The following is a 27,642-nucleotide window of genomic DNA, read 5'->3' as shown; positions in this document are numbered from 1 at the left end:
TTTACCCATGGAGGTGTTATTGTCAGCATATTCTAGTCTGGAGACACGGATGTTTGTTTACGCAGATTGGACCATCAACGGCAAGCTTTCTATTATAACTAGGAAAGCAGCAATAGGTCTCTTCGACCCTGGTCACCACAGTGTTGAGATAGACTGGCACCTGTTGTTCCCAATCAAAGCCAAACAACTAATACTGCTGACCTTGAGTAACCTAAGGATAGAAAATTCCATAACACACTGTACCACCTATTCAACTCGGCATCGAGGCATGTTTTCAACACCGACTAGATGTGTATGAATGTGAATGAATGTGTAAGTATCTTTAAAATCGAATCATTTCTGTATGCCGCTGACCTGCTGGAAGTTAGTCATCCCCAATTTTCATACATTATTTAATTCAGCACAAGAATGTCACCACCAGCCGCTGCACTGAAACCACAAGAAGAATACAGTCCAAAATGATTTGAAGGCTCTTGTCAAAGGTCACCAAAGTCAGTAGGTTTCCCCTTCTGGGGACCACGAATGTCTGTACAAAAGTTTAACAATCAATCCAATAGCTGAGATATTTCAGTCTAGATGTCGGACGGCTGTGGCTCAGGAGGTAGAGCGGCTCGTCCACTAATTGGATGGTGGTTTGATCCCCCCATCGACTCCTCCAGTCTTTAAGTCGAAGTGTTCTTGAGCAAGATACTGAACCCCAAATTGCTACCGAAGGCTGCGCTATCGGTGTGTGAATGTGTATGAATGGTTAACTTACAAAGACTGATGAGCAGTGTGTGAACGGGTGAATGGGATATGTAGTGTAAAAGCACCTTTTTTTTATTAAGTGTGCAGCTGAACTGGTCCTTCAGCTGGTTTTGTAATACTGTATAGTTACAGGAACAGTGTTACTATGTAATTATTATGTCATGAACTGAATGAACCATATCATTTTGATTCTTGATCAGCAGGTTTCTACCTTGACGTTCGATTGCCAACGAGTGTATCAGAGGGGTGAAGATCAAGATAGACCTACAACCAATCAGAACAACAAAACGTATGATGGAGCCGATTGGTCAAAAATACGGCAAACATCTTTCTTATCGGCAGAAAAAGTGCAGTTGTTTGTCCTTTTGTTATAGCATTCACTTTGTTTAATAGTGATGCAATAGTGGATTAAAGAGAACGTTCCACATCAGCAGCAACAAGCGTGGTTGTTTATGAAATTGAGGTTTGTTTGTGTAAAAAAAGAAAATTGCAATGTTCAGCATGTAGGAGCTGGATAAACACGAACAAAATGTTCTCTGAACATGTGTGTGTGGTATTTATTCTGGAAAACAGAAATATCTTTCACTTTAAAACACGTCGTACACTCCACTTTGACATTTTCAAGAAGCACAAGCGGTATTATCAACTTAAATAACTCCAAACCTCAAGTCACTGCAATAATTACTGTTAAAAGAAAATAAAATAATAACAAACAAATTTATTAGAGAATACCTGGAGGTAAATACTTAGCAGCCACTGAGCAGCCTGCAGGTGAGAACACAAGAGCTGTAATTAACGAACATTCTTCTCAGTGACGCAAGTCGAGTCGAGACAGTACACTGAAAAAATGCGATCCATTTCCAGTTCTGACTTGTAATAATCACACAGAATAGAGATGACTAAAAGTAAACATTCAGACCTGTTTACATACCTGCGTTTACAATAATTACTGTTAAGTTAACCGTTTTTTAAAACAAGCATAATAAAATATGAAACACTTGGATTTTGCTAGACGGCGTTAGTTTTATGCATGCTTGCTTACTGGGACACTTGAATAGAACCTAAGCCGTTGTCAGTGTTATTAGTAACATCTGTGAATCAAAAAATCACAGCTACAACAAACAGAAATGAACTGCAGCTCTCACTAGAACGTTTTTTACTGAAATATCGTGCATTCTTTGGTGATACTTTACTGCAGTTAGTCTTGTGAAATACTGCGAAGTTATAACACTATCAGAGTAATAAATCACTGTTTTTTAGGGTAATCCATCTTACAAAAATACTTAAGACTCCTGCATCTCTTGGATGACCAAAGACTAAAGCTGCATCACGTCCCTGATGGAAAACGCAAGCGAGGTTTTTAAATATTCAAGGATGTATTCGCACGCACTGGACACCATCATGCATCATCATGTTCCTCCCTTGAAGATATACATTTTAATATCTTAAGTGAGTTTCTTTTTTTTTCTCCCCACCCTTTCTTGACACAGCTGAACTTGATTCACAAAGGACTGACCTTAACCCACCTGGTGCACAAATAATGAATGATCAGATTAAGGCTGTGGATCTAGAGACTGAAATAAACTTGATGACAAGGACAGAGAGAGAGAGAGAGAGAGAGACAGACAGAGAGACAGACAGACAGAGAGAGAGAGAGCCACAGACAGAGAGAGAGAGACAGAGAGAGACAGAGAGAGAGTGTTGCAGAGGATGAAGGGTCAGAGGGTTTGCGTTGTTTCAGACTGCGTGATGAAAGAAGAAGCAAAGAATTCATCATTTGCAGGATGCATCTGTCTGGATCAGACAACAGGCTATGATGGGGTACATATCGAGTTGAAAAAGTTGAAAATCGAGTGCTAAAAGTAAAGAATGATATGGAAACGCAAGAATCAGTTAATCTGAGTAAAGATAAAAGAACGATGTGAAGGCAGAGATTTTAAAAAACTACTACTGATGTGTGCTGAGATGTGCAGCAATGTCAAGCTCGAACATGACAAACGTCGGTAACAAGCAAGAATGAAATGTGAGACACGGCACTTGAATATGCGATATGTGTGAATGATTCATTTTTAATTTCGCGTCACTTTAATTCTCTTTACATGTGAAATTTGTTTTCTTCTATCTTTGCATCTGTTTGTTTTTTTTAAATCTCATCCCTCTGCAGCCCAGTGCTCCATACATGTAGGTCGTCACAACCCCGACCTACTTCCAGTTCTTGGTTTTACGTAACAGTTCAGAGAAGCGTTACATAATCGCAGGAGAGGAGGTGCTGCCTGTGCTGTCTCCTGATAATCAAGAGAAAGAGGCAGTGTAAAGAGAAACACAGCATGGTTCTGAATTCATCCAGACAGAAAATTGCCTCAAATAAGATTAATGGTTTTTAGAGTGCATTATTAAAAGAGGGCGAGAGGATATGTGGGCAAGATTTATAAGAAAAATAAAGATTGCACTTTTACTTAGTGCTTCATCTTTTTTTTTTTTTGTTCTCCCTCTGATGTTTCCAGAGCAAAGGGGCAGAAGGCCTCTCTGTGAAATCTGGCTAAGCAAGTAAGCCGTGGTGTCCCTCCAAGGGTAAAGATGAGTGTAGAAAAACAGAAACAGGCTGTTTGAGTGTGAAAGGAAGCACGTTTGTTTGTCTAGAGCGTGTGGACTGCAATAAATTCAATTCGTCACGACTACGTGGTGAGGTAATGTTAAAAAAGGAGTAAATTGTTTAAAGGAAAACACTGCGAGGATAGTCAAATGTTCTTTGTGGACTGTTTGAAGTAAAAAACAGATTTATGGGTTGTTTTTTTTAATTAAAAAAAAAAAAATCAGGATGACTTATTATTACTTTAATTTAGTTTCTTTAGAGGAGGTTTTGTTTTTGGTCCCATTCCTTTGTCTGAAAACAGATTTTAATTTAATTTGGCGGAAAGTTTAGCTTTGGGTTTTTCCCTCCGAAGATTTTGTTGATCTTTCTCGTACTACAGCACTCACTGGAATGGGGGGAGAAAAAAAAAAATGAAAAAAGATTATTGGGCATAATTTGATGCAGATGCAGATTAGAAGTGTCTACACATTCATAATGATTAAAATAACAGATTTAGAGGATGAGCAGCTTTCGTAGAAGTGGTGTGATGTGACCAAACACAATGACTCAGACAGTGTGTTTATGTACAGTTTAAAAAGGTACTCGTACTGTGTTTTTGCAAGTTTCTACTACTTTTTACTTCTGCTTAACTACATTTCAGTTGCAAATATTGTACTTAACTGTATTTATTTGACAGCTGTAGTTACTCTCAGAGTGAGACTGGACAAGACGCTGCTCATTAGCAATTAATGTACTTAGTGCACAGCGTGTACAAATAACTGTAGAGTTAGGAAAACATATGCAGTATAAATAAAACAGGAAAGGCCACTGGGCTGCTTAAGATTTAGCTTACTTCTGGAAACTAAATAACTTTGAACCAAGTTGTTTTTTTTTTCCACATTTGTGTCGAATCAAATCTTTAAGCTCAAGTGCTCTTTTGTTCTTTGGGTACTTTATGACCTGAATTCGTCCCTGGAGGCGTGTGAGACATTAGTTGCCATCTTGCCTGTTAATCCAGTTTTGTTTTTATAGTTGGGATAATTCTTTCCTTCCCATGTATGGTCAAGAATCACGTAGTGGAAAAAGAAGTAATAAGAGCCCACTTGTTAGCTCAGCCAATAGTCAGTTTTACCATAATCTCTGACCCAATTTCAAGGATTTGCAGAAATTCAGGGGTGTTATCAATGGCACAATCTTGTATTAGAGCAGATGGCGAGAGCAGGAGGTCTGGAGCACTCTTGGAGCAGACATTTGGAAGTGATGAGGTGTGTAATAGGAGGGGATTTGCTAAATGTAAACAAGGTCAGGAAGAGGGTGATAGACAAGCCTCGTGGCTAAATTACACGTCTGATATTGCTTTTTAAACCACACCATGGCAACACACCTGTAGATGACCGTCTATGGATTCAACATGTCAACAACTCTTGTGTGGCTGCTGATAAAAACTACCGGAACAACAAGATTGGTATCAATTAACAGCTGAGAACATGAACCAGGCTGCTATTAAGTCAGAAAGCTTTTAACCTGTTTTAGCACCTTTATAACTAAAAAAAGGGTTCACCTGGCTATAAATAAATAGATTGGTAAGTAAATCTTGAGCTAAAATAAATAGTTTCCACGCTTCATAGTGTCATTTAAAAAAACATTTTTTTTTTGGTTAAAATTAATTATGGAAGAAAAGCCAAAGTCCTAAAACCAAGTCCTGTTAAAAATAAGTCTAAAGAAAGAAAGAAAAATGGAGCCTGGGAATTTGCCTTCCAGGTCAAAACAATGAATGTAGTAACTCACAGTTGTGAGTTCACACACAACTCAGCTGACTCCTTTCAGCCTGGCGAGCCTATAAAGTTCAGAACACTGTCTTTCTTTTATGAAATGAACATTTATGTAAGCTGTGTGAAGCCCAGTGATTTCCCGTAGGACTATTTTAGTTTCTGTCTAGATTCTCACAGAATGAAAACTACTGGAGTAACTTTCTGTTCTCACCTCGTTTTCCTCTCTCATGCCATCTATGAGCTCCATCACCTTAACGAAGTGGTGGCAGCGGAGGGAATGATCGACAACATGGGTGGGAAGCGCTTTGTGCTGCCAGTGTCTCCATTCCCACAAAGACAGCTCTCTGGGTGGTGGTCCACTTTTGGAAACTTCCTTCTAGAGGATATAAAATGAAATAATGCAAATATATATTGCTAGTAAATTAATAACAATTTAATCAAGCTGGTAACAAAAGTTCAGACAGGACAGAATATAGCAGGTTTTAAGACATACACACACAAAAATCCCTGTCATTTTTATGCATTACTTTCCATCCTTGGGTTGATAATCATATATAAATCTAAATAAGTAATTTTTCTACATGATATTAGGGACTCAATCTTGCTACTTCTAATGTGCCTACATTCCTACATTCTTATTAAATATGTATAGTATGCTGGCTTCAAGATGGGCACACAACAGCTTTATCTTCATTGCCAAAGAAAGAAAGAAACAAACCTGAGGTGGTAGATCATTGGGTAGGGACAAGAATTGTGACTGTTTCAGGGCTGGATGGGCTTCATCCTCCTGCAGCTTCATGGTGGACGCCCAGAAGGCATACTCAGTACTGCTCAGAAACCCGTCTGAGGTTGCACTGCCCTGCCGAACTAACACATTAGACACATACAAACTCATAAAAACCCATGTCCACTTTATCCAATAAAATATTTTTTCCCCTACATCTCCAGTTTAAATATGCCAAATCTGCTCCTGCTTCATGACTCACTCAGGTTTTGAGGGTGGATGAGTGAGGCCCGTCCTTCAGAGTGGGACCGTCGACCCCTGACGGACCGCCTGCTGTTCTCCTGGTGGTCAAACTGGCCACAGGTAATGTGCATCTTATGCAGGGTTGGGTTCACTCCTCCGGGCAGCATGCGGGGACTGTTAGAGAACATGTGGAACCGGCTTTTGTTGCCGATAATGGACTTGTATACACTGCGCTTGTTGCTCTGGCTCTGGTTGTATGTCTGAGGAAAACAAAGGTTTGGTTGATTTGTGGATCGATGTGGGGTTCATCTCTGATTTTGAGTAGAGAAAAGTTCACCACACTTTTAATATGAGGGCTCAGGGTTCAACACTCACCCTCTCCTCACGTCCCTCAGCCAGGATGACAACAATGCGTCCCTGCCGCTTACGTCCAGTACGTCCCATCCGCTGTACCAGGCGGATGGGATTCTTCTGTGCGTCGAAGCAAACGATGAGGTCCACCTCTCCGATATCCAGACCCTCCTCACCAACACAGGTTGACACCAACGTGTTGAAGCCTCCAAGACGGAACCTGTGCACCACCTACAACACAAGTCAACAACAGAAACACAGCTATAATTAGGAGCAGTATGAGTATCAATTAAGCCTGTTATGTTGTTGAATTTAAAATACATACCTGTACTAGCTACTTGAATTGAGGTTGTTGTGTAGAGACAACAAAATGCTTTTGTAACCAGCTCTATTTTCAGCAAATGACACGTGTACAGGACACACTGTCCACTTACATGTAAGCGTCATTCCTGCATTCTATATTCCTGAGAAAATGACTGTACTGAGCAACCAGCAGTGAGCATTCAACTTGCAAATACCCCCAACGAGGAGAAATGAGTGTAAATTATATCAGAATATGAAAGATGAACAGTAGACTGGGTATAAAAAAAAAATGATACTCATTTTACTCTATGAAAGGATGGTGTCAGTTTTTATTGAAATAATTTCCACCACCACTCATCACCCTTTCATTGCCCACCACATAAATCGCAATCGCAATAACTTAAGGAAACACTTCTATGGGAATTAAGTATTAATAATGAATGTGCAGGGGTTTCTTTTTTTTATAAATCATACAGCTGCAAAGTCTTAAATATTTGTGTCAAGTATATTCAAGCTAACAACAGTGGTGGGTATACCACAACAAAAAACGTCAGTAACTTGTCATGTGTCCTTGAGCAATGATTACAGCTTGACAAGGACGTCTCATGATTGATCATGACTAATTGCAACCTGCTGATGACACTCTGTGACGCTGACTACATCCTGTTTGAAAACTCACACTGACCAGGTACTGTTGATCAAAATATAAACAGCATGATGTCACTGAACCAGAACATTTATCGGTCGATTCATGGATCAGACACTTATTGTGATTTTTGCGGTTAGTCGCCTTGTTAGAGAACAGCATGTTATGCAATAAGCACTGAAACACTGAACAGTTGGACATGTGCATTCAAAAGGTTAAATTGAGTTCACCTGTAAAGGTTATAGTGCATTTTAGACGCACTCTGAAATTTCATCCGAGAGCCAAATATCTCTAACTTTTTGTGAGTAGTGTATTTTTCTACCTCCAGTTGCTCCTTTTGGGTGAAGCCTTTGACTCCCTTCCCCGCTGAGGCTTGGCCCATAAAGGTCATGACCCTTATCAGCGGAGCATGGCGGTTCAACATGGCTGCGATCTCCTGCACGCTCTCACGGAATGATGAAAAGATCATCACACGCGTGCTTACCTCCTGAGGACCTGAACCTGTACGTTAACGAGACAGGAAAGAAACAGTAACTGCAGAGCCAATTTCATACAGTACTTTAATACACAGTGTTGCATCTTTAATGTAACCATAGCAACGAGTTTAAAGAACTTTAACACAATGTTAGACGCTCTCCGTGAAGAGAATCAAAGATCTCAGCTTTAATTTAGAACAATGATTGCATGTATGAGTCACAGCATAGCACTGTTATAATAAGTAAATCACCATTATTGTCTGCTGACTTCTCAGCCCATTGTCTGAAATGCTGCAGCACGACCTCTTCCAGTTTCTTCAATTTGGGGTGACTGTAAACGAACGCCTCATCCAGACCTAGAAGTATTAATCATAGAGGATGTTAGTGTCATTTATGTCATGTATCTAAGTGTCTTGAAAAAATTGATGTGGTTTGTTTGCTAAATTTAAGTGAATTGGTATCCAGACACCTTCCATCGAAATGCCTCATACAACTATGCAAGAAAGGCAAAAAAATAAAATATGAATGAGTGCTCAGGTACCAGCAGATGGCTTCACAAACATCGCTTCCATCTCACGATAAAGGTCCATAAAAATGGGAGTCCTCTGCAGCTCATTTCTGGCCCTGGACATCTCTGAAAGAAACAAACGATGGAGAGCCCTCATATAAAACACATGTTTTTTAAATTATACACATACATGTACATACACCCGGGGGCTTTGGGTGTGAGGAAGAAATGTTTTTTTTTAATGCCAGGAAATCCACTGAAAGCCTGCAGGTAAGGTGACTGACCTCTGGATCCGTCCATGATACCCTGGATGTAAAAGAAGAGCGATCGGAGCCCCATCTGCATCAGCAGCTCGTAGCCATGGTACAGGCTGATGCAAAGGGCAAAGTCGCCCTCCAGCATTCCCTGCTGCGGACTCTTTAGAGAGCAAGAGAGGATGTGAGTTTATGAGACCACTGATAAGATAAAATATGTAAGATATGAGCTTTATGTATAGAAACTGCTATAGTAACATATTTTAAACTGCTCTGCTTAAACCACATTTCAAAATAAATGAACACATTGGAACAGAGTGAATGAAGTGCTGCTTGGGTATTGCAAAAAGTGTATCCCTCAGGTGCTCTTCAGTCAGGGAGGCCTTCTTCAGCATTTTTCACTCTTGTCCTGATGAAGGCCAGTTTGGCTGAAACGCGTAGACACGCTTTTAATAGATTAGCCATGTATCAATAAAGGCATTTTAAGTAATCTTACCCTCACGAGTGCCTCAGTTTTCTGTTTGCAATATTAAATGAACACATTATTGTCATTTGTATTTTCAGTCTTAATTGGTATTTAAATTGTTGTTACACCCTACTGAGTCTACTGATGTAACTAATTGCTTTCCAGTCATTAGTCAGATGCGTTTCCATGAAAGCAGAGATAACACTAGCAAAAGGTCTTTTATTTTGAAAGCAAACAATTAATGTGAACTCATTTTGATTTTATGTTTTATTTTGTTGGTAACTGTTGCACAATCACAATATTACACTTGAGGATGAGCTTTACTTTATTATTGGCACATCAGTAATCAACATCACTGTCACGCAAATAATGAGGCATGGCTCATCCTGTCATGTAATACTGCTTAACTATTAACAGAACCCATGACTCTATCTTCGTACCATTATGCATATCTTCATTAAAGACAATTAATCTCACTGGAAGAATAAAGCTGTCCATTCCTTACATACCAGTTTAGTTATTAAACTAAAATTAGATTTTTAATTTAGCTAATGAGCTTTTATCATGTTTTATCAGTTCCAGAGCTCCATTAAGAAGTGTCAGAAATTCTTAAAGGTTACGCAACGTATCATGTAAAACTGAGTCCGTGCCTTGATGTTTGGCGGTGGGTTCTTCCGGAACTGATCCCTGGCGAGGATGAGCTGGTATTTACTGAGAGTCCGCAGGTCTTTGTGTCCCATGACACGGTTCTGAACCAGACGAGACATGAACTTCTCCAGGACCTGGCAGGAAGAGTAATAAACAGATATATATACTGTATATAGGTCATCAATGATAGGGCATTTCCTGTGTTGAGGGGTAATGCATCAGACTGGAAAGTGCATCCACACACTCACACACACACACACACACACACACACACACACACACACAGTGAGATACACAGGTGTTACCACTATTGAACAGACCTTGCACGGACTAAATAGATGATTTGCTTCAACAAGAGACACACAATAACACTGAAACACTAAAACGTTGTTGGATTCTTTCTTCCTTCTGTCCTCAATTCTTTATAATGGGGGAGGAAAGCCGGAAGTCGTTTTTCAAAGCGACAAATTGACAATATCTATTCATCCTCACGACTGCTTGTGATGAGAGGCTGGGTCATTACAATTTCAGTTTCGGCCGTGTGGAACAAGCTGCTTTAGAAACCAAAGAGGATAAAAGGATGGTCTGAAAGAAGAAGTGGGATGCCCTTTGAAATCAATTGTTTGAAAAAAAAAAAGATTTTGTAACATATGATAAGCAATTCTCTTGTTTGGATTTGTAAATGGTGTATGAGTGTTACGAAAAGCAAACAAAGGTTAATTAGAATATCATGTGGAAAGTAGGCCAAACGATGTCAGCCGACGTTTATATGAATCTCACATTCACGTTTACAAAACGTAGTAGTACAAAATGTTGAAAATGTTATATAAGAAGATATTTTAAGCCAAATATATTTAACATTTCATATTGTATTTTTAAAAAAACACACTGACAGTCACCACTGGGATAGCAAGTGATAATAATTTAACAGAAAAGAGTTCATGTACAGCTGGTAAAAAGTGTATTTTCCTCCATCGCAGAGACAATGGTTAAATGAAATAACATCTTATAGCACACCTGAAGAAATCTTGATGAGCTGGAGAAATATGAAAAGATATGGAGCTCTTTCCTGACCTTATTACCATCGTTACATCACTTTAACTAGAACGTTAGTATAAAACCTGCTCCCCTTTACTAATCTGTCTACTTTTATGAGTCTTTGATTATTTGGGACCTCATCACTTGATTGTAATATACATACATATTTAACATTTTTCCAAAATACCATGACACGTGCATTTTTTCTTTGAATGTTTCTTTCATTTTGTTGGGCGATTAAACACTGTTATCGACAAAATGGGAAAAAAGTCTTCACGGCTGCATGTGACAAAAAAAAAAAGGAAAGTAGAAAGAAAGAAGGAAAATAATCAGTAGCTGTTGTGGTGGTAAGCTGCACAGCTTGAAACATGTACTAATTAATCTTTTATATTTTAAATACATCAGGAAGGAACAGCAGGCAATCATACATAAGAAATGTTTTTATAATTAAAAATTTTTTTTCTCCTCTTGAAATGTAAATTGAGCTGTTCACCCCAATTCTGCCCATGCTGCTTTTCTGAGATGAAATGCGAGCGTGCTTCATATGGCTTACGAAGACAAAAGCAAAGAGTTAAATAACAACGCCTAATTCCCCTGACCTTTCAGAAAACATCAACAGCGTTATCACCCAGTCCTACAAGTTCTTTCAGGAGAGTGAAAGGAGGCCATCTGGTCAGGATTGTGCTTCATCACATATGATATGGTTTAAAGTTGAAAACAGACACTTGGAAGGTTGTTTTTTAAAATATGTAACCAAAAAAAAAGGATTATTGACCAGACAGGGAGTTTCAAATTAAATTCCCACAAGGGCTTTAAACACAGAGAAACCATTACCTTTCAATGTTGAATGTGCCGTGGTAATACTTTTTAATGTGTAGGTACAGTTTGTGTACTTGGTGAAGATGGTTCATTCAATCATAGCTGTAACAGGCACATAAAATGAAAGACTACTAATATAGCACTGAGTACAGAAACAGATAGACCAGATGGGCCAGAAAGTAATGTGTTTTTTTAAATAAATGGTGACATAAGAGGATCAGAAAACAGGAGGGTAAGTCAATCCAAGGGTGACAAGGCTCCACCTTATCCTTGACCATTACTGACAGATGCTAAAAGCCAGAAAGGAGCAGAGTTAGCGGGTGATAGTATTGTTGAAATACATCTCACTTTGACCTTAATGTTTCAACTGAAGGGGTTCATGTACTGCTCATGTCAACTCAGAAATTCCCTTGTCCGTACTTTGATTGCTACACGAAATACAATATTTGTATTGATCAATCATTTCTCATAAAGCCCAAAGCAATGTCTTGAAATGCGTGACAGCTAAAAACACACATTACATTCCTACTTTGGTGGCAACTAAATTTGGTTTCTGCAGAATAGTTAGACAGAAAAAAAGAATAATATCTGTCAAGGTGAGGTGCTACAAACATGTAGCCTATAGTGCACCAAAGAGCTATTGGATGGATACATTTGGTCAGTAGAGAGTGATTCCTATTGACTTCAGTGATCCCTTGGCTTTCCATCTAGCACCACTAGCTGAATTTATATTTGCCCATGTGTGTGGCCAGGTAGTGGGAGTGTTTTGTTATTGGTGGCTGCTGTTCTCCCTCCTGTCCTCCCTTGTTCTTTCCTCCACAGGTGGAAGTCAATTTGCAAATCCGGGATGGGTTGAGGAGGAGGAGGGAGGCCGCATTCTCTCTCACTCCGGGGCAGCAGCAGGTGGAAGGTTTGCTTTCTTTCTTTTGAGCTGAGGCCCATAGCGTGGCTGGCCCTGTGTTTCCCTCTTTTCTTCCTTTTGGCCGGGGTCTCCATCTCTTTTTGGTTTATTACTTTATGGGTTAACTGTTTTTCCTTTTTCTTCCCTACTTTAGTGGCAAATTATTAATAAAGAATTTATCTTGCAAACCTTGAAACATTTGTGTGGTGTCCTTCATATGTTATGGTCTCATTTAAGCCAACTCCAAGTTAAATGTTAATTTAATTAACACCAATAACTTTACAATGATAGGGGAAACCATTTTAACCCCATTTTACACATTAACATTCATGGATCCGTCCATAATCTGTACTGGATTTTTTTTTTTTAAGATGAAAGGGGAATACAGAGACAACCATTTACACTTACAATCACATTAAGCATGCTACAATTTTCAAAGAAAAAAATATAACAGCTGCACACTGCCACAAAAGTTTAAAAACAGATCTTTGTCAGGTCATTATGATCCCCCATCTACATAAATGAAATATTACCATCCAAATGGCTTAATGGACATATTAACACACCACTATTAGGCCGGCCTACAACTACAGGCAGAGATTTACGAGGGAGTTGTCTCTGAATTATTGTAACCATTTGAGTATTTTGTTTTCTGGTGTGCAGTATAACAACAGCCTCATTTAGTCTTTAATCCTGTTAACGTAGTTGTGAGTTACAAGTAGATTTACCATTTTAAAATGATAAAATCACAGTATTTTGAAGCCTTCTGCTGTGTGTACACATCACTGCATATGCACGTCTGTGTGGTTGTGCATGTCAAGACAGAAGCAGACAGCACTGAGAGAAAGATCCCTCTCTTTAGTTAATTGACAAGTGAAGCTCAATGAGGGGATGTGTACGCTGTGGTCTGGACCAGATTATGAGATTACACAGAACCAGATTAGTGAGGTTGCTGTTTTTGTCTGGTTGGAATGTGGAGTGAAATAACAGGAAAAAAAAAAAACTGTGCTATAGTTCAAGCTTCCTGCACTCTGTACCTGTCCACTGCTTTCACCTAAGGCTGAAACTCTAATGAACTTTTTGTTCTATGTTTAAGGATTAATTGTTCAGTCGATAAAACATCAGGAGACAGTGAAAACTATCGATCAAAGATGGAGCACAAAGTGATTTAAAAGATTCTTAGATTCTTGAATTTAAAGTCCTGTTTTGTCTTATCTACAATCAGAAATATGAAAAGATTACATTTATTATCAAATAAATAAGAGCTTGTTTGATATTTTTGTTTGAAATTAATTAATAAGTGACCAAAATTCCTTTCAACTGACTCATCGTTGCTCTATTTTTATCACGTCTTGAAGCTTACTTGTTTGGTTACTTACTTAAATTGGCATGAAGCATGACGTGTCCTACAGTTTCTGTACCACGTGGTGCTATATGGGAATCTGCCTATAGTGTTTCAATAGAGCACGTTCATTAAAAACATGTCACAATAATTGGAGTAGAGTCAGAGAGAAAAAAAAACAGCGGTTAACTAGAGAAATGACTTATTAACACATACTGCCTTAAGTCTTTCTAATAAAAGAATGACTGATGACAAAATTATTATATTTTACATTTCTTTTAGATTTATCCACCTACAACATCTGGCACTGTACTGTATATATTATTAACAGTATTATTATTATAGTATATATTAACAGTAATACAAACAGTCAGATGTCATGAAAAATTGCATGATTAATTGGAGGCAGGATGGAGGATGGAAAGAGGAGGTGGAGGGAGTAAAAGGACAAATCCACTTTCTAAAAACACAATATTACAGAGAGAGAGGTTACCATTTCTTTTTGGTCATAGTCAAGTTTGTTTACGCTAGTAAACTAGGATCAACAACCTAGTATCATAATTGAAATGATTGTGAAGTGAATGCTAGGTTTGGATTCCTCCTAAAGCCAGTAACAATATTAAAAAGAGGAGAGGAGAGGAGAGGAGAGGAGAGGAGAGGAGAGGACGTGTGCCGAATCACATCCCTGATGGCAGCTGTTCTGAGCATGCTCAGAAGGGACCAACAGTTGATTGGTTTAGGGACATGGAGCTAAGTGACGTTGGCGGGATCAAGGAAAAAGCCGGTCTATAAAGGAGCTATTAATAACAGATCAACACTAGACTCTCACTCCTGCATGTCAACAATGGTGGAACTTTAGTGATAGATGTGTGTCTTCATGACAAAGCTTGCCTTGTTTTAACTGATACTTATGAAGGTGAACATAATGTAGTGTGGAAATTCCAACATCGTTAATTATGCGATAAATGAGAAAACCTTATCGTTGCTGCGAGGGTGCTCATTTAATTTGGGCTGTCGTGAATCAAAAAACAATTAACGTGTGGCTGTTTAGAACAAGAAGACAAAAGGACAAACACAATCCGGCAGTACATGCCGAGGTCTACATCCAAGCACATGTCCTATTCAACACTCACGACCAATGACAGTATGAAGAACTGGTTCACCACTCCCTTTTATTGTAATGTAGAGTGAGTGTATCAGTATACTGCGTGTATTTACATGAAGACTCCCCCACAGACATAGAGGATTATATAATGTGTCACTGTCTACGTGTGTGTTGAAGCCTGCAACATGGTGGTTGGCTGTTGCAGCATCACAGATCAGATTGAGATTCTGTGTAGTCTGTCCCTTTGTGCATAAGTTCAAATATGTTTATTATCCCTGCAAAGTTTTTTTTTTGTTCACCAATAAAAAACGATTTAAGTTGAATTAAAAATAAAACATTAAAATAATGAAATAATGTATGTGCCAAAGCAAAGAACACAGGAGAAAGTTGTTTAAAAATCCATTATTCTCCCTCTAGTCTTCTCCTGTTTGTGTCCTTGTAGCCTATTGTGTATTTCTCTGCTATTGTACCTATGAGGACAGTCGTGGCTGTCACGTACACACACTCTCAACCCACTCCCTTCTGCCTCTCAACCCCTGCGTGCCCTGTTGTCAAGAAACTCATCAGTCAAAGGGTCGGGATGCAAATAATTACGTGTGCACTTTGCAGCTTATAAGTGACAGATAATGAATTCACTGTGGAAATAGAATTTTTGATGTATGTAAGTATGAATTCACTGTGGAAATAGAATTTTTGATGTATGTAAGTATGTATAAGTTAAAATAATTTTAAAATCCTATACAGCACTTGACAAAGGCAACTTTATTTGAATAGCACCTTTCGAACATGTTGAATTCAAAGTGAGGTGAGTCAAATAAGGTGAAAAAATTAATTAGAACATACTTAGAAAAAAACAATAAAATCAACAATGTTGAAATGTTGAAATACAGCCTCAAGTGGTAAAATGATTAGTTGATTAGTCTATTAACAGAAAATGAAAGGTAAATTACTTTGATGACTAATTAATCTTTATTTATTTATTTATTTATTTATTAACAAACAACAAATGTGAATCCAGCTTCTGATATATGAAAATTTGTTGCTTTTCTCTGCTTATAAAATGACAATTGTTATATTTATATTATCCACAGTAATCATTATTTCTACACTGTTTTTACTTTTTAAAATCACCTTACATTTATAATACCTGCACAGTTTTTCACCTTGCACTACAGTCATACCCTGTCTCTGTAGAAGCTCTGGTGCGTAGACTATCCCATTCACCGTTGTGTTTTTTATTCTTATATTCTTATGTGCATTGATTTTGTTGCGTGTGTCATATAAGTTGGATGCCTAATTTTCCTTTGGGGTTGACAGAAATATGTTTGTCACCATCTTTTGATATTTTATAGCTTAAATAATAAATTAATTAATCAGGATAATATTCTAAAGATGAAATGACAATGGAAATAATCAGTAGCTGCAGCTTAATGTGCTACAGCATACAACAAATACATATCAGGAGAAAATTAAGAAATAACAACCACAAAATGACCTATGCTGGCTGTCACCTTGGTGTACTGTTGGATCAGATATGTCTGTGCCCGGGTCCGGGTCTCCGGTATTTATCTCCTCGGTCAGCGGGAATGGGAGGGATTGTGTGATCCAGCAGGGTCACGTGTTCCGCCCTCATCCCCAGTGAACACAGCGCTCACCTCGGGCTACAAAGACAGCGGCGGCGCGGTGCTCCACGCAGTCCTCCCTGTCGGAGCGGAGCGACTGTTTTCTTTTCTTTTTTTTTAACGTGTTGTTGCAGCGAATAGAAAAGAAAAACACACACCTGGTGAAGGATATGCCTGCTTTAAGTCAGATATAAATAAGATAAATATGTTGAAGAAAGCTCCGTAGGGTCCGGTTTGTTTACTACAGAGTAACGGTTGTTCTAATCCGGATAAGCAACTCACCGAGGTCCGAGGAGGAAACACACTTTAGAGACACGAAAACGAAATTCACACAAGTTTTAGTTTGACCATTTCTTCTCGTTAAGTACTCGTGCACTAGTCTTATTAACAGAAATGGACCGAGGTGGCTGCCAAATGAGCGGCGGTGGTGGTGGCGGCGATGGGACCGACCAACCCGGCATGATCACGCTGGAGGACCTGGAGTCTTTCTCCGAGGAACAGCTGTCAGACTCGGGCAACGGCAGCCTCGAGGAAGAGGCAGAAACCATGGATGAAGGCGACGACCGACTGCTGCATTACTGGCAGGATGCGGCGAGGGGACACCAAGTGGAAGTTTCTGAGGGTAAATAATATTTACACACCTGAAAGACGTGTTTAACTTTAGTTTAGGTACAGTCGCTGCATTTCCATAAGGCATACCCTCGTGTACATTGACCTAGTTTTCAATGAGGCACATGCTGTTGATGAAGTAGTCCCAGCTAGACACTTTCCCCTCAGGCAAAGTGGAATATTGAATCTAAAGTTACAAGAGAAAATATGTCATTTAAATTAAGACACAGCTGTCAAAAAGCAATACCAAAAAAAAACAAAAAAAAAAAACATAGTTGTGTTTTTTTCAAATGTGGCCATCAAACTTATATTTTCTGAAGAAATAATTAAGTATCCCTTATTTGTTAGTGGATAAAAGTCTGCAAACTGTTAGTGTAGTTTGTCTATTAGAAGATAATTTCCCACAAAAGCATTTATCTGCTCCACTTTTCTTTTTTTTTAATCAAACAATTGTCTATTGTGAATTGTATGAAAATCTGAAAAGATCCTCTTAGCGGAAAGAATTGGGAAAGTCCTCTTGTCGCTGAACGCTGTTGCACAGAAAGCAAGAGATCACAAGTTCAATAAGATGTTAAGGAATAAGCATTGAATCTACATGGACAGCTTGACTGGTGTGTTATCAGACATAGAATAGCAAATGTCTGTCTCCTCTTAAGACTAAAATATCATGGTTATTATAATAGTATGTCTAATACAAAAACAATAACAGTATAGCCAATAGTCTATAGTACTGCAGGAATTTGTGGGGTAAATTAGAATAATAGACATGTATCTGGGATTATGTGAGGTAAACAAACTGCCTAAAATATTAAACTGGCTCTAGAGTTTGTTTGTTTTTTTTAAATAATTTGATTACTTCCACCTCATGATAAAATACGCAAAAAAAGAAGAAGCATGTAATTACTCAGCGAGGATTTGTTTTGCTTGTATGTGCAAAAGATAAAACAAAATGGCATCTAACACAGCAGATTAGTAGTTTCATCACTGTAAATGTTTGTTGTGAAACCACACAGTCTGTTGACATTTAGGGTTTAGGTTTGATACCACGTGTTAATTAATTCAGTAGTATTTTTAAAGTAGCCGTAAAGTTTTTAAAAAACAGATCTTACAATAGAACTGTGCCACCCGCAGTCGATTAACTAGTGGACAATCTCCACCATGCTCTCCTCCTACCCTGTGGTCTACTAATCACAATTTACTGAGACACAGAGAGAGAGTTACCTGTATTACGCTGGAGACGCACACACACAACACAGCGTTTATTTCACTGACCCGCAATGGTAAACAAACCTGGTCATTACTACTCTCAGTCAACTACATCATTAACAAGAGAGACGGAAAATCAAGATGAGCAGGTTAAAGTAGTTTAGTACACGACTAAAAGTGAAGAATTGAGATGATGACATATGAAATAACCTGCTACAAATATGGTAATGTGTTCAAATAAAATATCTTGTTCATTTAAAACAAAAAAAAAACATTATTATGTCTGCTTGGACTTTTTTTCTGTTTGTCTTGCTCTTAAAGAGGTATTAAGTATCGTTTTTTTAAATACTATAACTGTATTGGATTTTAATACAAATTTTAGCTTTCAATCAATACCCGATTTTACCATAAAAGTCTTCTTGTGCTCAGCTGGAGACGACAGCAGCGGCTGATTTGAACTTGAGAACCCTCCAAGTCACCGCTAATCACTGTACTTCACTGAACACACCAGAACAATGGACCCATTTAGATCGGTTCAACTTCAACATTTTAATTTGTGCTTCAGAGAAATAACATTTTTTTCAAACACACATCCAATTTGTGACAGCAAAGTGACTATCAAAGCCCTTTTTATTAGTTCAACTTGTCTATGGTTACACTTGTTAGCCATGGCTAAAAGCCAAGAGGAAAAAGTAATTATGAGAGAAAAGTTTGAAAAAAATATAATTCTGCCCCTTTACTCGCTCAGGCAACTTTTCGTCCAACTTGGGTTGCCACTGAGAATCCAATAACACAGACTGGTGCATCCTCCTCCGTCAGACCACAGCACTAATTGCAACAATTACTAAAATCACTTGCTGGGGCTTTCTGACTCAGAGGGTGGTGGGGGATTAGCCAACTTGCCTGCACTGGTACTGGCTGCTACTGTAAGTCCTGGTCCACAATACTGTAGTTAAGGTAATGGGCCAAGGCTGCAGTAAACTCATTTTCTCTAATTGGGATGGAGCTAAATGGACAGGACTGAGGTGGGCGTTGTGCTTTTCTAGCAGTTGGAGCTATTTGATTGGCTGACTGGCTTGTAGCTTAAACTCCACTGTAACCACCACCGTCTTATTTTTTTACAGTTCACCACTGTCAAAAAGATATTACCCTTGCAGCGCACCCTTGCAGTGCACAAAACCTCATGATGTTTTTCATACTTCGTTTTCAAGAGATCAGAGGAGCAGATATCATCAGCTGATGAGGATGCTCGAAGGGTTTCTAGCTCGAAAACAAGACAGAATGGTGTGTCGCCAACTTCACATCGGTGAACCCAAAATTAACAGTTCATGAACAAAACCGAACTCGTCCTAGTCACCCTTAATAATACAGACAATAATAAGTGTCTTAACACACCCAAGAAACTAACTAAAACAAACCAAGCAGAATTGTTCTGGCGCCAAATAAGACAAACTTGTTGATCTTTCTAACACGCTAATCTAAAAACACAAATGAACATATTCCTGTGGTCTGTTCCCGTCAATGTACAGTGCCAATGTTAATACCATAACACATAAGTTTCTCCAGCAGTAGTTTCTCAAATCTAAATGTAAAGATTATGATGACATACACACATTCCACATTGTCTCAGAAGCATAGTGACTTTGGCTTTAACACTATAGGCCAAACAGAGCTATTTCTCCTGGTGACACAGGTAATTATTGAAAGTAGTGCAGTCATTTTTATACAATTTCCAACTTCTACACACCTGTTTAACTATAACAAAAGACCCAAATATAATGCACACTCAAAACTTAATATAGAAACAGTTTTTTCCCCATTAATCTTTGTAAAAAAAAAAAAAAAAGGCTAAGTTAAGTTGGACCCTCATGGGAAATTAGGTTGTTTTAAAGCACCTGCAGTACCTCCAGATTATGCATCAGTTTGATGGAAAAGGAATACTGCAGGCCAGAGGTTTGTGGAGCTTGACTGAAGGTGGGACTTGACAACTGAGCGGCTCTCGGTGTGTACCTGTATATGTGGATCACCATGCAGTGGTTTAAGGTGCGGCGTGTTCTCTTGTCTCTCATATTGAATACACACAGAGAAAACTGTCAAATGTACGTGGACATGCATACTGAGCCTTCCCTCTTGATTACCAGTTTACAGTGTAACCTTTATTTCACGAGATCCTGCCAAATGACACACCAAACCACAGCTTTGTTCATTATCAAAGGATTGATCACCTAAATACTACAGATCCCTCTGACGCAGTTGTCCTCCATGGTATTGATTTACAAATTGAGGGCCCTGTATTTGGGTATCATAGAAGAGTTGTTAATAGTGACGTGATTAACGCACTTCCGCAGCCACTGTGCAGTTGTTGTGTTTTTTCTTGACAGCAGGTATCAAATAAAGTATTTTATCACTTTATGGCACTGGTGTTGATTATTTTTTTAAATGATGCCCAGCACTACTGTCATGCCTCTGTGATTACCAGTCTACACCTGGCCTTGGGCAGGTTTCGTCACTGTTCCCCTTCAGCTCCAATAAACGTTACACTCTGACATCCTGGCACAGCAATCCGCGCATCTGGCAACTCTTTCTCACACAGACAGTCCCCATCAGCAGATTACTAAAAGTGAGGACAATTTAGACAGATTAGAGACAGGAGACTGTGTTGATATGACGCGGGTGGAAAAAGGCTGTGGAGAACACAGTATCAAGAAAAGAGGCGTCATTTTTTTATCTTGTGAATGGCTAAAACGGCGTGCAGCCAAAACATTTAATGCATAAAAAAACAAGTGTCAGTGTGTTTGTTTACTCATGCAAACATTCATTTTTGAACATGGGTTTTCAACTGACCACATCATTTGTTTGTCTGTTGACAGATATGGCAGAGCCCATTCAACAGCTAACCAGCAACAACCAAGGACGCAGTCAGAGAGAACACATCCCGTTCACGCTCCTTTCACACAAAGAGAAGGTATCCACAAAGAAGGGGAAATGATCCATATGCTTTCACGTAACCTCGTCTTTCGATACATTTTCATGTTCTGTGTAAAAAGGGAAGAGCTAGTTAAATCAAATTAAACTTTCATGGCAAACCTTAGTCTACCCTACATCTCCACGAGGACAGTGAACTGTTGAATGCAAGGAGCTCACGTTCATTCTTCTTACCAATACAAAACATATAATTCACATATAACAAACAAGCCAGCAGCAACACTGTCAGTCACGTGCAGAGTATGGGTCAGCTATTTATTTTCGACAAGTTGATTGTGTCACCCAATACAAAAAGCCGTCTTAAGTCCTCAGGGGGTCATATAAATAAAGAGGGCTAATTGGTTTAACTTAAGTTAATTAGTTCATTAAACCTTGTCTTGAAAGGCCGGTTAAAAGGTTTCAGTGCCAACAGCATGTTCGATGCAAGCACACCTCAAACTGTAGGTAAAGTGATCATATGAAGAATGATATAAAATGTATTTTATAGTTTTATTTTCGTCAATGATTTGTCTATTTAAATATTTATAGAAAATGTTAATATCAATTGAAAGAACTGCTATAACTTCTCTATACGGTTGTTTAAAGACAAGTCTTTAAAAATCAGAACCAGTAATAATTGTATTACAAAACATCCCCTTGTGAACTGTATTAAGTCTGAATAGAGCTTTGTAAATGTGTCTCACATGAGTTTCATAGATCTACCTGATTACACTTACAAGGCCAAATGCTGTATGTCTGTATGATTTTTAAATTGCAAGTAGCAGTTTTTTTGGGGGGTGAGTTTTGTAGACGGCTTGACTTTTCCCGCATTTCTCAGAAGGTGTGCTGGGATCTTCAATGTCAGTTATAATAGAAAAAGTTACTTAAATCTGTTTCAGACACTGTATTCATGAAATAAGATTGCAGCTCATTGTTTTCATTATCTGTATTTTTCAGTGCGGGGAGCTGCTGTATGAGAAACGCCAATACGAAAAGGGCCACTGGGCTTGTATTACACTGCGTGAGGACACTTACGAACAGAGCATCTGCTATGGTTTTATGAGGATAATGAGGTACATCTGCCAGCAGAACTCCTTAGGTAAGTCCATAACATACAATTACATTGCTTCTCTTTTAAATTCCCAGCCTTGTCTTTCATTTTCATTTGCTGCTCATCTCCAAGCCAGGTAATAATGGCAAATGCCAATTCCTTTACATCTCTAGGTGAATACCTGGGCATGACGCTCCCCATCATCACAGTGGTGCGCACAGATGAGAACCACTCCGTGATGTCTCATGATGTCACTGTGGCGTATTTCCTTCCAGCTGAGCATCAGGCCCAGCCCCCACAGCCTGCTGACAGTGAGATCATCATAGAGATCTGGCCCCCCACTACTATATACGCAAGGTCAGTAGAGAATAAAATACAAAGGATCATGTGTATTATCCCTAAATGATTATTGAGATTCACTCATTCACTCCTCCCTGTTTCTTTCAGGGCCTTCACTGGTCCAACCAATGAAGTGACCATCATCAATCAGATTAATGCCATGGCAGAGCTTCTAGATGCTCCTGGACTGTGCATCTTAGACTCCTTCATCGTGGCCGGCTACACCAACCCCGCTCACAGGAACCGCCAGAATGAGATCTGGTTCCTGCAGCGACCTGAGTAACAAGCGGATTAGGCAGCATCCCATCCCTTGAGCCACATAAAGACTCCCTTAACACTGCCGCGGCCCAGCTACAGCCTTAGATGCAACATCCTTTTTAGTTACCACCTTTACCTTTACCCCTCACTTAACACTCAGTGAATTTTCATTTACACAAGTTCTCATTTCACCATTAAGAACTGAACTAAACCGGTGCCACACAACTTAGCATTTATCTCCTGCTCTTACATTGAGTGCACTCTTGTGAACACGGTGACCCTTGCGTGCTGTCAACAACAACCTTACACAGCAGAAGTAGGTTCCTAGTAGACATGCAGCCTTATCTATATGCTATGTTTCTGTTAGTTGCACAGCTACAATGTCCTGCCATGTGGGGTAAAGGTCAATGCACAACAGAGGTGCTGAGGTGATTGCAGCTCTCATCGTTGATCCGTTCTTTCTTAATCTCTGCACTGCATACAGGAATTCATTCCAGGTTACGTCACACTGCAAAAACAACCATTTTCAAGTGCAATGTTTACCAGATAATCAATAATCAACATGCCAGTTATTACAGCTACGAGGTCACTATGCTAACCCAGTCTAAGGGTGTGTTCAGGAGGATGCAATGGTGGGTCCACACGTGCAGCACAACCCGATAAGACTACATCCAGACCAGAACTTGTGGTTTAAACCATAAATAAGCTCAATAGCTGACACTAAACGTAGAAAATAACCACCAATGACCATAATATGTTCATTGGAGTTTGTGTGTGAATGTACCGTACCGCTTCTTAGAGATAGTAAAAACAAATGTCACATGTCTCCAAACCAAACACTGAAAAAGAGTTTTAATGCTGAATGACAATCATGAAGTATTTATATTCAGTATTATCCTTTTGTCTTAAGGCATGTCGATGCAATGTCATGTTTATGTCCTCAGAAATAGTTACCTCTATACCTCTCTCTACTTGCTACTGTGTCTGTGTCAGTGTTAGTGTGTATTCACTCAAATATTCAAATATTACTGCTGCTAAGTAGAGACGATACAACAGGAAAAGACACAGAGCACAGAGTAGATCTCTACACTGTGACTAAATAGGAAAATATATATATTTTGTTCAACTTAAAACTGCTTAATGTTCTATCATCAATCTATTGAGAGTCTATAAAGTTGAGTCAGAGTGAAAGAAATATGTATGTTTAGTGTCATTATATTATATGCAACATATGCAATGTGATGTACATCAAACCAGCTACAGCTAGTGCAGTAATGTAGGAATGTTTCTTCTTTTTAAAAAAAAAGTACATTTAGTGCTTGGGTAGCAGTGAAATAAAACTGGCAACACACTAGCTAAATCATCACTGTGTGAAGATTTCAGGACAGGGACACTGTAAATGATTAGACGTGCAGTTGTTATTGAGGCCTATTACATGTCTGTAAAACTAACAGTGACTTAGTTAGTTCATTTTAAAAATGTAAAACAAAGTCATCGACAGTTAAGGAGGTTATTGGGTTGGGAAGGTTGCATCAAGACACCAGATCCAAAGAATTTATTTATCATTAAATGATTGTAGAGTCGACAGCCATAGTGCGTAAACACTTGCAAAGCCATGATACGTACATGTTGGTTGGCCCTTTAAGAGCCTGGTTATGTGGGAACATCAAGTGTGAGGATTCAACTTTTTTTCCTTTGCTTATTTTTTTCTAAGTGTTTTGCAAATGTATGCTGTACTGTGAAAATTCAAGTGCATCAACAAGAGCTACTGTGGTTTCCTTTGTTCAATAAATATGTGCTTGTCTCCTGTCTTTTGAAATGTAGCTTTACTGGGTTCATACACATTTCTGGGAGTATTATGTGATGCAATAAATGTGTTCAGTCATACAGTAAGAAGGCGCTTATGATAAACTTCATCCCTTTGTATTATTGGGAAAGTCAATTCCCTTCTAATGGCTATACCCCCAGTTTTGATATGTGGAATATACTGTACATGTGATCAAGTAGTGTATATGTATAAAGAACATCCCTTAAGGGTATTCTCTTCTTTTAATGGGATCAAATGGGGCAAAAAAAAGAGGTCACACCCTACTTTGTTCTAAAACATATAGCATTTCATGAGAAGAACTGGTGCTCAGTTACTGGAGCATAGTAACATGATGAGCCCTCATAAAAGCAGCAGACACACACCACAGCAGCTTATTGCACTATACAGTACAGCAGTATAATAATGTCTGACGGAGATACAACAAGCTTTGTTCAAATAAACAACAGCAATTCTGTTGGGGCAAATTACTTTTAATGTATGTGGGATGCCACTAAAGCGTAAGCCCCTAAAATTATACCATCCATTTTCATTACAACACAACATAGGGTGTAAACTCTGCCTGGGACACGGTGGCCTAGATGTTCACTGACATTACACATGTTTATAAAACCTCCATCAATCAAAACCATAGAGCTGAGACACCAGAAAGCAGGAGTGTTTATATGGTCTTGGCTCTCGCTAATGCCTGTGATTAAATGGGCTTCAAGACTGGAAGAAAAATAACACAATGGAGCGCACAGAACTTGTCTGCGTGACTGCCCCATTTTACCGATTTGCTCAACAATCATTAAATTCTGCCTGAATGACCGCAGTGATGTTCATTTTACACCTGAGTACAGTGTTGTCTTTAATGTCTGGTCAAATTAAGGAATGGGAAACCAGCTGGTTAACAAACAGGTTGCAGGCACTGTCCGATCAAGATTAGGAGAAGATGAAAAATATTAAGAAAAGCTTTAATATTGCCAAGAATCCAAAAACAATATGAAAGGAGGAAAGAAAAAAAATACAAAGGAGACCTAACAGAGCTAATGTATGACATGTCTCGTCTTTCAAATGGTGTCACATTCCAGCTGTCCAGCCAGTTGAGACAGATGAAGTGTGGCTGCACATTTATGGTACAGTACACACAGACAGTGGACCAACCCGTGACAAGGATAGAAAGCCTATAGCCTCCGTTAATAATCCAGAACTGTTTAGTCCAGCAGCACTGAAAGCTAGACCACTGAGTGTGACAGGATGTTGCTTTCCAGACAAATCAATCCATTTCATGATAGCTGACCCAGTAAGAAGCATGCTGTGCGAGGAAAGACGTGATGCTGAGAAGAAGATCACGGCTTAGGATGTTTAACAACAGAAGCAAGCACATAGTGACCACAAGGTGGCACCAGTGCACCAATAAAAAGACCAAAGTCACAGGCATAGAGCATGATGATGATAAACCAAACGTGATTAATAGAGGAAAGTTTGAATATAAAAATAACTTTTATTGGTGAAAAAGTGAGCTTCACGTCCGCTTAACTTGTTAACTTGTTAACCCAGGTATTTTTTTTTGAAGGGAAAGCTGTAAACACAGGGAGGAGTTCAGCTAAACGTGATGAAAAAATGACTTGTGCCTACCTGCAGGTAGCGCGCCTGGTGAGCAGTAAGCGCCTCTCCCAGAGGAACCACCACTTTGTCCACACTGCGCTGGTGGGAATGTGCCTGAATATCCGGGCTCTCATCTGAACGTAGCTCAATGTGGGAGATGAGCAAATTAGAGATCACCGACTGCACTGACTAAATAAGAGAGGAAGAACGGAATCAGATTTGAGCAAATAAATGAAGATTTTTTTAGTTTTGTTTTTAGGACACAGGTACTGCATATTGTTCTTACTTTTGCATCTCCCCCCGGAGTTGCACTAAGGGCCAGGATGCGGAATTGCAGAGTCTGGCTGCTGAGCTGTTTTATCACCTGAGTAACAGAGAGAAGAGCAGGTACGGGGCATTGTTAGCACTTCATTTACACAACATTTAACTAACTAAAAGTGTTAGGATGCAAACCTAAAGAGGTAACCTGCTGCTAGAAAACAGACATCATCATGGTATTTTATTTTGGGGGGTTTTATTGGACAGAAGCAGCTGAGTAGAGACTAGGAAAGTCTATACAGAATGGAGAATAGGAAAGTGAGGAGACAGTGAGAGGGGATGACATGCAGCAATGGGTCATGGGGGTGCTGTGGGTGCTGTGGTGAGGACTCTGCCTTTTGTACGTGGGTCTTGAACTCTACCACATGAGGGCACTCTGTGATTTAATGTCACAATGTGGATAGAAATTATTATACAGTAAGCCATCTCTAAAATCAACTGTTAAATAAAATAGATAAAATAACCAGATGGGAAAGTTAATTTGAGTTTATCTAATGAATTACAAAAATGACAAATCAAGATACTCCATTACATTAAAGCCAATGACAAGATACGTTCGCTGTTTTAAATTAGTTACAGTGCGTGTTAACGAAGTGACGATGAAGAGTGGACAACAAACAAAAATAGTATCTGTGTAGTCTGCACCACAGCCTCCATTCTCTGTAACAGACTTCTTACAACCACCCTTCAATGACACGTTTGTGACAGGTTTGTGTACCTGACAGTAGGCATGGTTGCCCAGCGCCTTGTGGGCTTCATCTATCACCACACACTTGATCTGCTTAGCTGGACAGGTCTCTCTGGACAGATCGTTCACCATGACCTGAGGGGTGAGGAAGAAGACACGCTTGGTCTTCCACACCTCCTGTCTCTGCTTGGCTGCAGTGCTGCCTGCGGATAAGAACAAAGACTCTTTGTTTTAATATCATTAATAAAAGCTAAAAA

The 27,642-nt window shown here is 39.1% G+C and overlaps 2 protein-coding genes across 3 annotated transcripts in view; one reads left to right on the top strand and one right to left on the bottom strand.

The window, feature by feature from the left end:
* Window positions 1-27,642, bottom strand: part of fancm (FA complementation group M) — a 39,972-nt gene that overhangs the window by 10,862 nt on the left and 1,468 nt on the right. For both annotated transcript variants that reach the window (XM_027274823.1, XM_027274824.1), the window contains 12 exons: window positions 27,416-27,588; window positions 26,666-26,743; window positions 26,410-26,568; window positions 9,713-9,844; window positions 8,627-8,759; window positions 8,376-8,468; window positions 8,086-8,190; window positions 7,681-7,859; window positions 6,434-6,640; window positions 6,078-6,318; window positions 5,810-5,958; window positions 5,303-5,467 (listed from right to left, as the gene is read on the bottom strand). In XM_027274823.1, the coding sequence (XP_027130624.1) occupies window positions 5,303-5,467; window positions 5,810-5,958; window positions 6,078-6,318; window positions 6,434-6,640; window positions 7,681-7,859; window positions 8,086-8,190; window positions 8,376-8,468; window positions 8,627-8,759; window positions 9,713-9,844; window positions 26,410-26,568; window positions 26,666-26,743; window positions 27,416-27,588 (1,814 nt within the window). The remainder of the gene's footprint in view (window positions 1-5,302; window positions 5,468-5,809; window positions 5,959-6,077; window positions 6,319-6,433; window positions 6,641-7,680; window positions 7,860-8,085; window positions 8,191-8,375; window positions 8,469-8,626; window positions 8,760-9,712; window positions 9,845-26,409; window positions 26,569-26,665; window positions 26,744-27,415; window positions 27,589-27,642) is intronic.
* On the top strand, window positions 16,250-24,773 carry soul3 (heme-binding protein soul3). The gene is made up of 5 exons (XM_010756988.3): window positions 16,250-17,159; window positions 21,223-21,317; window positions 22,274-22,415; window positions 22,541-22,724; window positions 22,815-24,773. Exons 1-5 carry the CDS (start codon window positions 16,931-16,933, stop codon window positions 22,987-22,989), a joined length of 825 nt encoding a protein of 274 aa, XP_010755290.3. The 5' UTR covers window positions 16,250-16,930; the 3' UTR covers window positions 22,990-24,773.

The sequence above is a fragment of the Larimichthys crocea genome, chromosome XXIV (assembly GCF_000972845.2).
Source record: "Larimichthys crocea isolate SSNF chromosome XXIV, L_crocea_2.0, whole genome shotgun sequence".
Taxonomy (NCBI): Eukaryota; Metazoa; Chordata; class Actinopteri; family Sciaenidae; genus Larimichthys; species Larimichthys crocea.
Note: the sequence above shows the minus strand (reverse complement) of the source record. Positions and strands in the feature narration are given on the sequence as shown.